The sequence below is a fragment of the Oncorhynchus mykiss genome, chromosome 7 (genome assembly GCF_013265735.2).
Source record: "Oncorhynchus mykiss isolate Arlee chromosome 7, USDA_OmykA_1.1, whole genome shotgun sequence".
NCBI lineage: Eukaryota > Metazoa > Chordata > Actinopteri > Salmoniformes > Salmonidae > Oncorhynchus > Oncorhynchus mykiss.
Window position 1 is genome coordinate 74,392,218 of NC_048571.1, and position 12,528 is coordinate 74,404,745.

Here is a 12,528-nt window from a genome sequence, read left to right on the forward strand (position 1 = left end):
TAGGACATCATGATACACAATACATGTATGTTTTGTTCGATAATGTGCATATTTATATCAAAAATCTCAGTTTACATTGGCGCGTTACATGCAGTAATGTTTTGATTCCAAAACATCCGGTGATTTTGCAGATAGCCACAGAAATACTCATAATAAACATTGATAAAAGATACAATTGTTATTCACAGAATTAAAGATAGACTTCTCCTTAATGCAACCGCTGTGTCAGATTTCAAAAAAACTTTACGGAAAAAGCATAATCTGAGTACGGCGCTCAGAGCCCAATCCAGCCAAAGAAATATCCGCCATGTTGGAGTCAACAGAAGTTAGAAATAACATTATAAATATTCACTTAGCTTTGATGATCTTCATCCGAATGCACTCCCAGGAATCCCAGTTCGAAAATAAATTACTGATTTGTTCCATAAAGTCCATAATTTATGTCCAAATAGCCACCTGTTGTTAGCGTGTTCAGCCCAGTAATCCATCTTCATGAGGCGCGAGCACTACGTCCAGACAAAAACTTGAAAAGTTCCGTTACAGGTCATAGAAACATGTCAAACGATGAATGGAATCAATCTTTAGGATGTTTTTAACATAAAACTTCAATAATGTTCCAACCGGAGAATTCCATTGTCTGTAGAAAAGCACTGGAATGAGAGCCTGAGACACTCTGCCAGACCACTGTGTGTTCGGAGGGCCAAGCTTTGAAAACCTACAAAACTCAGATTTCCCACTTCTTGGTTGGATTTTTCTCAGGTTTTCGCCTGCCATATGAGTTCTGTTTTACTCATAGACATCATTCAAACAGTTTTAGAAACTTCAAAGTGTTTTCTATCCAATACTAATAATAATATGCATATATTAGCATCTGGGATTGAGTAGGAGGCAGTTCACTCTGGGCACGCTATTCATCCAAAAGTTAAAATGCTGCCCCCTATCCCAAACAGGTTAACCGAGATGCATTCCTCATGAAGCGGGTTGAGAGAATGCCAAGAGTGTGCAAAGCTATCAAAGGCAAAGGGTGGCTACTTTTTTTAGAAGAAGAATCTCAAATATAAAATATATTTTGATTTGTTTAACACTTTTTTTGGTTACTACATGATTTCATATGAGTTGATGTCTTCACTATTATTCTACAATGTAGAAAAGAGTAAAAATAAAGAAAAACCCTTGAATGAGTAGGTTTTGACTGGTAGTGTGTGTGTGTGTGTGCTCTAACAGGCTTTGTTATAGCCGTCCCGATGGCCTAAGGCCCCTGTAAAGCCTTCAATTACATGCTTTCATTGTCGGTAAGATCAGAGGGACATAAAAAGTGTCAGTTGGGGCCTTTTTTAAATAAAGGCTTCCATGGGCCATATTGGACCCTCCAGAGGAAACAGTGGGATGGGGACATATCATAAACTTCACCCCCAGATTGAGGCTCGTCCCCTGGGGTGGATTACCTAGAAGCTTGGGGCAGTGTTCTTCGATCCTGGATCTCGGATAGCAGGGTTTTGCGCAGGGTTTTGCTTTAGCCCAGCATTAACATACGCATTTCCAATAAATCAAGGGCTTGATGATGAATAGTAGATGAGTTGAATTAGGTGTGTTAGTGCAGGATTAGAACTAAAACTAGGGGCAAGAGGATAGTGGTGGAGGTAGGATAGAGAAGGGGGCAGCACTGAATCAGCTCAGCTTGCCTGTCAGAACTGCTCTAACAAATAACCAGCTAATCACAGCAGGTTATGATTAGATTTAAAAGACGCTTCAGTTCTTACCTGTCATCAACCACCAACGGTCTCTCTCTGCTACGCCAGTCCATGTAGCATTAGTGCAGCTCCCCCCATTTCAATAAACGTCCATCATCCTCCATTAGCCGCAAAATGTAATCTGTGCTCGCATCGAACCGTGCCATGTGGCTACAGACATCGATTCGGCCCCGGCAACAGTAATCAAAACGGAGAGGGAGGAATGATAGTCACGAGCGTTAATGTAAGCTTAGCCTAGTTCTTTAAATTTAGCCTAGCGAATTAACGAAACAATAGCGCACAGACTTCCATTGGGGGTCTATGGGGAGTCAGTGCTGTGGTGGTTTGTGTTGCTAAGGTAGCCCACTTGCTGCAGGGTTATCAAAACCAGGCTAGTGAAGCGTCTCTATTGATTGGATTGTAAGGGCTTAGAGGGATCGATGGCCGGTGCTCTGTTAGATATGTTTAGATATGTTGACTGATTGGAGATGAGCAGGGAGGCTAACAGTGCTGGGAGTGTGGGGGGTCTCTAAATCTGGTTTAGAGAAATGGCTTAATTTACACATATTTAAAGATACTTGGGCCACTAGTAAAACCTTAGGTGCTGGAGAGAGGAGGTAATGGACAGACCTCTCAATGGACAGACCTCTCAATGGATTGAAAGGTCTATCAAACCTCTTACAAAGACATCCCTATTTAACACATTGCCGCCCCTCATTTGACTAACACATCTCAGCCCCGATTTGACTAACACATTTCAGCACCGATTTATCTAACACATCTCAGCCCCAATTTGACTAACACATCTCAGCCCCGATTAGACTAACACATCTCAGCCCCGATTAGACTAACACATCTCAGCCCCGATTTGACTAACACATCTCAGCCCCGATTTGACTAACATCTCAGCCCCGATTTGACTAACACATCTCAGCCCCGATTTATCTAACACATCTCAGCCCCGATTTGACTAACACACCTCAGCCCCGATTTGACTAACACATCTCAGCCCCGATTTGACTAACATCTCAGCCCCGATTTGACTAACACATCTCAGCCCCGATTTGACTAACATCTCAGCCCCGATTTGACTAACACATCTCAGCCCCGATTTATCTAACACATGACCTCAATTAAACACATTACCACTATTTTCTTTCCTTCCATTCCTCCTCCCAAACGCCATCACATCAATAGTTCCTGCATCTTGAAAAACACCAAACTAAAAAGTGAGAAAGAAAGAGGGGAGTCATAACTTCCATAGCATCAGGCACAAGCAGTTTCTGAGCATCATTTTCTTCCATTATCTGTAAAGAATTATTGTCAATATAGAGCGAGAGAGGGAAACAGAGAAAGAGAGAGAGAGAAACAGAAAGAAAGAGATAGGGAGCATGATCTACCGAGATTAAGACACACCGAAACCTATTCCTGGCCAGCAAAAAAATCCCATCTGACTATCTCCTGCAGCAGCGGCCACTGTCAAAGGGGATTGCCATCGTTCAGACGCTCTTTCCTTCCCGAGAGCGAGGGAAGGAGGGGGAGATGGAGGGAAAAAGGAAAGTAAAAAGTGCTCCTCCATTCCTGGATGGATGACATGAGGATTATATCCCATTAAGTCCTTCAGAGGTAGAGAGAGGGGTGAGAGAATAAATAGTTTTAAAGCTGAATTGGTTCTGTTTATATATCTCTCTCTTTTTCTTTTTCAGAGATGCAGACACACACACACACTCTCCCCTTGATCCTCTCTAGCATAGTGAGATCCAGTCAAAGAGACACACTGTATGCTAGTGTTAAGGCATGGCTGCAGCAGTGTGTGATGATAGAAGGCCATGTGCCTCCCCACCCTAGACGCCAACTGTCAAGCAAACAGCAGAGGTGTGACATCTCAGACCGGGGTGTGGAATGCACAGTACCAGTCAAAAGTTTTTTTTTACATTGTAGAATAATAGTGAACACCATGAAATAACACATATGGAATCATGTATTAACCAAAAAAAGTGTTAAACAAATGAAAATGTATTTAATATTTGAGATTCTTCAAAGTAGCCCCCCTTTGCCTTAACGACAGCTTTGCACACTCTTGGCATTCTTTCAATCAGCATCATGAGGAATGTTTTTCCAAAAGTCTTGATGGAGTTCCCACATATGCTGAGCACTTGTTGGCTGTTTTTCCTTCACTCTGCAGTTCAACTTATCCCAAACCATCTCAGTTGGGTTGAGGTTGGGTGATTGTGGAGTCAGGTCATCTGATGCAGCACTCCGTCACTCTCCTTCTTGGTCAAATAGCCCAAAAAGATAATCACGTGACACATTGGAAATAATTTACCAAAAAGGACAAACCTCAATGCTATTTGGCCTAAACAGAGAGGACACAGTGGCAGAATACCTGACCACTGTAATTGACCAAAAATTAAGGAAAGCTTTGACTATGTACAGAGCATATCCTTGCTATTGAGAGAAGCCACCACAGACAGACCTGGCTCTCAAGATAAGACAGGCTATGTGCACACTGCCCACAAAATGAGTTGGAAACTGAGCTGCACTTCCTAACCTCCTGCCAAATGAATGACCATATTAGAGACACATATTTCCCTCAGATTACACAGACCCACAAAGAATTTACGACAGAGACAGAGAGCAACACTTTCACCATGAGAGAGCAGCACTTTCACCATGAGAGAGAGAGAGCGAGAAGGGGGTAAGGTTGTGTAAGAGGTGTAAGTGGGTGTCTGTGTGTAGGAGGAAGGTTTTAGCGGGACAACTCCCACTCCTCCATCCCCGGCTACTGTCTGCCCCTTTCCACGTCTCACATCACCACCCCAAAGTCTATTAACATTTACATTACAATGACTACGTCCCCCATATGGTGTATATGTGTGTGTGTTTCTCAGCTTTGTGTGTGTGTTTGTGTGCATACATGTGTTAGACTGGTGAATCCAAGTGTGACTGTACAACATGGTACTTGAACATGCATTTAGATGTATTGTAGGGCTTGTGAATCTGAGGATAAAAGAGGAGACCATCCCCATTCCCGAAAATGGATCGCTCCTACAGACATTGAGCAATGTGGCTGTGTCTTGCTTTATAAAAAACAGGCAGACAGTTACTATTTGATTGAATGTTAGCATGGGTAAAACGAGTGACCTAAGCGACTGAGCGAGGTATGATCGTCTCAGAAACGGCCCGGCCTCCTGGGCTTTTCCAACACGACAGTATCTAGGATTTATCGAGAATAGTGCAACAAACAAAACAACATCCAGTCAGCGGCAGTCCTGTGGGCAAGAACAGCTTGTTGATGAGAGAGGTCGAAAGAGAATGTCAAGATTCATACACGATAACAGGAGGGCCACAAACAGACAAATAATAGTACAGTGAAACCTTGGTGTACAGAACTGCATCTCGTTAACGCACAACTCCTCAATCCTTGTCAGGGATGGGCTATTGCAACAGACGGTCACATCAGGCTCCACTCCTATCAGCTAAAAACAATAGGAAGCGACTCCAGTGGGCACCAACACTGGACAAGAGGAGTGGAAAAACATTGGAAGGAACATGACAGCGATTTCAGTTTACTGGAATGGCCTGCACAGTGCCCAGTCCTCAACCCAACAGTGCATGTTTGGGATGAGATGGAACGGGCTGTAATCACAGCATGAATGTATCGCCATCCAATCTGCAGCAACTGTGTGATGCCATTGTTTCAGCATCGACTAATATCACCGTGGAACGTTTCCAGACAACTTGCCGAAGCCATTCCCTGAAGAATTCAGGCTGTTCTGGAGGCACAGGGGGTCTGACCCAGTACTAGATGGGTGTACCTAATAAACTGACTGTATATCATAATAATATACTCAGAGCTATGTCTTAAGTATTTGTGTGTGCTGAGTGAATAGCTCAGATTACTACACATCTTCACTGTCCAACCAACACTAGTTTCCTCTTTCTTATTAATATTTTAACTAATTCCTAGCTACCTAACACAACCAACTGATACACTTTGCATTTCAGTCAGGATTTAGGCCCACATCCTAACTAATTCCGGCAGGTATAGTACCCGACTGTAGGTGCAGCCAGCAGCAAGCATTTCCCCAGGAACTTGACATTTTCTTTGTTTGCACTGAGGTGTTGTTTGGAGCCAAGTCTGCTACTGCTAATGAGGTTGGGTGGTGGCCAGGTATCTGCGGGTTCAAACCCATTGATGTACAAATGTTGCCCCCGGAGACAAGAAACTACTTTGTTAAAAGGCGGTTTGCACTCCGACCAACACGTGCCGAACATCATAGAGGCTAGGTCTGCGCTGTCTTTTGTGGGAGCAGTTTGGGGGATTTGAACCCGCAACCTTGGGATAATGGTGATGCTCTTGGCATTGTGAGGAGTGCTAGGAGCCCAGGAGAGAGCATATTTTGCGATTTGGAATGAGAATACTCTTTGAAGAGGACAGACAATAGACAGCCTACACACACAAGCAAGCACACACACACACACACACACACACACACAAAAGTACTCACAAAAACAGGGGTATAAGTGTGTGCGTGTGTGTGAGCCTGAGTTCGCAGGTCATACGCATGAGCAATGACAAAGACTCTTGACCGCGTGTAAGGCAACAAGAATTCCAGTCTTACAGCCCAGTGACTTTGCTAAACAATGAAACGAAGACAAGGAAGAGTTCACTGAACATGGATTACAAGACAATGGCAGATATCTTGGTTATAAGTATTTTCTATGAATGGAAATAGAGAAAGATAGCAATGCAGATTTGCTGTTCAGTGTCTTGGCTGATCTAAGACAATGTTTGAGGAACAATTCTCTGACAGATATTGTATGAAAGTATCTCTTTATGTTAAAGATAAAGATTCTCTGTCCATCTCTTTTTCTTTAGAATGGGTTTCCTTTCATAGTAATTGTCTGCTCTCTCCACTTGGCAAATGGCTAAATTGTCCACAATATGACTATTTTATAAATGACAGCTCAGTCAAAGACACAAAGATGACAGCTGAAGATATTTATGTAGTCATACTGTCTTGGCTGTCTTCAGTCCATGGCTGTTTAACTAGGACTGTCTCCTCAAGGTTCATACATAAGTTCATACACACACACACACCTTCGGTCAAATTTCCCCTTTAATAATCATGAGAATCATGCCCTTAAATTACTGGACCATTTTACCATGACCCTAAAGAGAGACTCAGAGCAGGGTTCCTGTCGTGTCTGTGTATCTGTAGACCCGCCATGGGCCACGCTCCAGTGGATATGTCCAGTGACACTTTAATGTGCTTGGCTTGTCTTGTGGATCCCTGCGGGCTGAGAGCACAGAGGCTGCTGGGGCTCTGCCTGCCATGCAACATCTTCACACACTTATGTGTAACCGGCGAGGCAGAGGAGAGTGTGTGTGCGCGAGAGTGAGAGGAAGAAAGTGAGGGAGAGAGAGAAGAGGGATGGGTATGTGCGTATCAGAGAGTGTGGTGTGGTAAGGGGGTTGGTTATATGGTATATAACAGGGATTGATAGTGGGGTGGCATTAACATGATCAACGACTCAACCTAAACTCTGAAACTAGCCCTCTCCTTCCATCCCCCTCCTCCTCTCCTTCCATCATTCCTCCTCCTCTCCTTCCATCATCCCCCTCCTCTCCTTCCATCCTCCTCCTCCTCCTCTCCTTCCATCATCCCCCTCCTCTCCTTCCATCATCCTCCTCCTCCTCCTCCTCCTCTCCTTCCATCACCCCCCTCTCCTTCCATCATCCCCCTCCTCTCCTTCCATCATCCTCCTCCTCCTCCTCTCCTTCCATCATCCCCCTCCTCTCCTTCCATCATCCTCCTCCTCTCCTTCCATCACCCCCCTCTCCTTCCATCATCCCCCTCCTCTCATTCCATCATCCTCCTCCTCCATCACCCCCCCTCTCCTTCCATCATCCCCTTCCATCACCCCCCCCTCTCTTCCATCACCCCCCACTCTCCTTCCATCATCCCCTTCCTCTCCTTCCACCCCCATCCTTCCACCCAAGATCCAATTCCAGAATATTCCACAATTATCTCACATAGGGCAGTAGAGGTGTAAGAGGATGGAGAGCAAGAGAGAGAAAGAGAATGAAGGGTGAGCTTGAATAAGAATGGTTAAGAGAGAGAGGGAGAGAAAGATGAAAAAGAGAGAGGGGGTAGAGAAAGATGGAAAAGGCGATAAAAAAAAGGGTTAAATCATTAAAAAAATGTATGGGAATGGAATCAATGCAAGCCGGTCTAGAGGGCGGCCCTCAATTTGGGCTTAGAAGGAAGCGTGTCAGAGAGAGAGAGGAAGGAGGGGGAAAAGAGGAGAGGTGCTAGCTGAGTAGCCGAGACATGGACAAAAAGAGGGAGGGGGTTATGAGTACGATGGTGGGCTAGGGGAACAACCTCTAGTCATTAATACTGAGGGGTTTTAACCAGGGGTCTACCCCACAGAGAGGTACCCCCAACACCCTTCAGCGCCCCTCTGCTTAACCCACCTGGTCTCTGTTAATGAGGATCAAAGTCGGGCATTGAGATGTTTGGGTGGGGTGGAGTGGTGTGTGAGAGATCGAGAGAGAGCGTGAGACAGAGAGTGAGAGAGTGCGAGAGAGAGAGAGCGAGAGAGAGAGTGAAAGAGTGAGCGTGAGAGCGAGAGAGTGAGAGAGAGTGCGAGAGAGAGAGCGAAAGAGTGAGTGTGGGAGCGAGAGAGTGAGAGAGAACGCGTGAGAGAGAAAGAATGTGCACCAATAGGATCTACAGTTGAAGTCGGAAGTTTACATGCTTTTAGGTTGGAGTCATTAAAATTAGTTTTTAAACCACTCCACAAATTTCTTGTTAACAAACTATAGATTTGGCAAGTCGGTTAGAACATCTACTTTGTGCATGACACAAGTAATTTTTCCAACATTAGTTTACAGACAGATTATTTCACTTATAATTCACTGTATCACAATTCCAGTGGGTCAGAAGTTTACATACGCTAAGTTGACTGTGCCTTTGAACAGCTTGGAAAATTCCAGAAAATGATATCATGGCTTTAGAAGCTTCTGATAGGCTAATTGACATCATTTGAGTCAATTGGAGGTGTACCTGTGGATGTATTTCAAGGCCTCCCTTCACACACAGTGCCTCTCTGCTTGACATCATGGGAAAATCAAATATGCTGGAGGAAACAGGTACAAAAGTATCTACAGTGGGGCAAAAAAGTATTTAGTCAGCCACCAATTGTGCAAGTTCTCCCACTTAAAAAGATAAGAGAGGCCTGTAATTTTAATCATAGGTACACTTCAACTATGAAAAATCCAGAAAATCACATTGTGAATGGACACATTCACACATTTCATACAGATGCATTATGGACTCCTCTTTCTCCCTCTTTGCCTCTCCCAGTCTACCTCGCACTCTCCTGCTTCTTTCCCCTGTACTATTGAGTGGTAAATTGGGTGTCAGCTGCAACATTGGAGGCGACCCACAGCCACAAGCTTCCAATCTTTAGACAGCCTATCCAGCGACGGGGCTGTAAATGACCAGGTCTCCACATGGAATACACCTGGCATTTGCCCATTCCCCTGGTGTGCATGTGTGCGACATGGGTGACCATGGTTTGTAGGGGCCGCGATTTGTGGGGACGGTGGTTTGTGGGGACCCGGGTCAAATGGCAAGATCTAATTAAAGGTGTATTTGGTGGGACGGAAGGTTTTGTGTGTGTGTGTACTAATGAGGCATCGTTGGTCCCCTGTTGACACCTGCCAAAGTCTTTATTTAGATATGCTGTCTGAGGTGTGTGTGTGTGTGTACGCCCATCTGTGTGTGAGTGTGCAATACATATTTGTCGGTGAGTTTGATGTGCTGGAGCGAGTGTGCGTGCGCGCATGCTTTTGTGCATATGTGCATGCCTGTGTGCATCTGTCTTACCTGTTTGTCGGAGAGTATGTAGATGTGCTGGAGGTCAGGAGAGAAGAGCAGGTCTCGAAGGATGGGGCTGAAGCCATCACTCACAACCAGGTTCTCATAGAGCAGAGCAGGATGCGTGGGACTCACTGAGTTAACCAGGATCTAGACAGAGACACAGAAAGATGGTAGGTTACATACTTGTCCTGTGTTGCTCAGTTGGGTAGTTTTGCTCTTGCAACCCCAAAGATGAATTCCCACTAGGGTCACATAAAATGTATGCACTCACTGAACTATACGTTGCTTTGGATAAAAGACAGATGGGGATGGATTATTGTGAGAACAAAAGTCAAATATATGCTCCTATAGGAGATCTATGGTCCTTTGTGATTTGTTAAAAGTGTAGCACGTTTGGTTAACTACACTATACCAGAGGTTAGATCTGGACAGGAGTGATTTCTCACCAAACCCAGACAAAGAAAGATCATGATTTTTGGGAATTTTACAAAATGTAATCCATAGAATGGTCCTTTGGAGGAAGGCTGGTTGACATAATTGACATTTGTATCATACATTTTGTCATTGTAAAAAAAGGCCAGGGTAAGGCCAAAATGTCATAAATACAGTGCCTTCAGAAAGTATTCACACCCCTTGACTTGTACCACATTTTGTTAAGTTACAGCCTGAATTTAAAATGGATTAAATTGTCCAAAATGTTGGTCACTGGCCTACACATAATACTGTCAAAGTGGAATTACGTTTTTCATTTATTTATTCATTTACAAATTATTCAAAAATGGAAAGTTGAAATGTCTTAAATCAATACATATTCAACCCCTTTGTTATGGCAAGCCTAAATATATTCAGGAATAAATAATAGTGCAATAATAGTTTTTTGAATGACTACCTCATCTCTGCACCCCACACATACAGGTAAGGTCCCACAGTCGAGCAGTTAATTTCAAACACTTGAGTTCGGATTGGTCTGCCATGTATTATGCTTCTGTCTATAACATGAGTTGCTTAGTATGCGTAGATAACTTAAAACTTGACTTAAAACAATGGGCCAAACATGCTGTACAAACAAAACTGAAAAATATTAGCTAGCTAGCTAACATTGAACATAGTTGGTTAGCTTTAGCTACCTGCAGATTCACACTACAGTATTTCATATTTCATGTGGCTAGCTATGACAATGTGTTTGTATTGTTAGTAGTATTGGTTGGGATTATGGTTCATTGTTTAGCTCGCTAACTACATGTCTAAACAAAAGACTCCACTTCAGCAGATGATTACATGACCCATCAATTTAGCCCGGTGTGTCTGGGGGTGATTATGGCCACCTACTGTATTTCATGAACATGTGTACATGTCTAGATAATAGTGTCCCGTCCACTTAGCTAGATGTGGCTGGGGGCTGGTTATAGCATTTCTTTCACATGACCCATGAATTTAAACAAGTGTTTCTGTGGATGTGCCTAACGGGGAAAGGGGGTGTGCCATGTGGGTGTGCCTAACGGGGAAAGGGGGTGTGCCATGCGTGTGTGCCTAACGGGGAAAGGGGGTGTGCCATGCGTGTGTGGTTAAAAAAAAAAAAATAAGACCTACTTTTAACAGCACACTACTCAACACTATTGAGACTCATGCCTACAGTATATCTAAAAATATTTTTTCCACTGACTTGACTCTCCGCCAATAATTACATTTAGAGGATTGGAGGATTTTAAATTAACATCTAAGGGGCAATTTTCGTTATTCTCACAGATCAGATTTGCCCTAAGGGGCTTTTATTTAATTATAATGCAGGGTTAATAATAATAATAATATTTGCTTCGTTTAAAAAATAGAGATATTTTGGAGAGGGAGAGAAACCAAAAGCTCACCTTGCCTATTTTTTTGGACAAGGACATCCCATCCGGCCAAACTCCCCTAATCCGGACGACGCTGGGCCAATTGCGTGTCGCCTCATGGGTCTCCTGGTCATGGCTGGCACGGGATGTACTACGCGCTTGTATTAGAGCAGTGCTGTCTTGACCTCTGAATGCTGTCTTTTAACCCTTCAACTTGCCTCTTCCATTAATTTTCCATGCTTTTCCATTAAAGCATAATCAGTGCTCTAACTCCCCCTTGCGCTGGTCTGGAGCAGTGACGCAGGGCACCGTACTAAACCACAAATTACCCCTAAAACCCGCAGCATAATCTCTAAACTTTTAGTTGAGCAACCACTATGACATATATATATATATATATTTTTTTTTGCTACAGTACTTTATCCAATGTAAAAAAATAAAAATTCTAATTTTGCAACGGAAGACTGAATCGAATCACATATTTTCAAGAAACTGCATCATGCTATGGGTATGCTTGTAATTGGTAAGGACTGGTGAGTTTTTCAGGATAAAAAATAAACGGAATGGAGCTAAGCATAGACAAAATCCTGGAGCAAAACCTGGTTCAGTCTGTTTTCCACTGGGATATAAATTCACCTTTCAGCAGGACACTAACCTAAAACACAAGGCCAAAACTACACTAGAGTTGCTTACCAAGAAGACAGTAAATATTTCTGAGTGAAATATTTCTGAGTTTTTACTTAAATCTACTTGAAAATCTATGACAAGACCCGAAAATGGTTGTATAACAATGATCAACAACCAATTTGACAGAACTTGAATAATGTTTTAAGGAATAAATGGGAAAATGTTGCATAATCCAGGTGTGGAAAGCTCTAAGAGACTTACCCAGAATGACTCAAAGTTGTAATCGCTGCCAAAGTACTTCTACAAAGCCTACTTCTACAAAGTCCTGACTGTGTGAATAGTCATGTAAATGAGATATTTAGGTATTTTCAATGAATTTGCAAACATTTCTAAAAACATTTAGTTAATTTTGGCATTATGGGGTATTGTGTGTATGTAGATGGG

The 12,528-nt window shown here is 43.2% G+C and overlaps 1 protein-coding gene across 3 annotated transcripts in view; it reads right to left on the reverse strand.

Moving 5' to 3' along the window:
* LOC110528476 (plexin-A1) overlaps window positions 1-12,528 on the reverse strand; it is a 388,596-nt gene that overhangs the window by 179,703 nt on the left and 196,365 nt on the right. For all 3 annotated transcript variants that reach the window (XM_021610568.2, XM_036984053.1, XM_036984054.1), the window contains exon 4: window positions 9,632-9,772. In XM_021610568.2, the coding sequence (XP_021466243.2) occupies window positions 9,632-9,772 (141 nt within the window). The remainder of the gene's footprint in view (window positions 1-9,631; window positions 9,773-12,528) is intronic.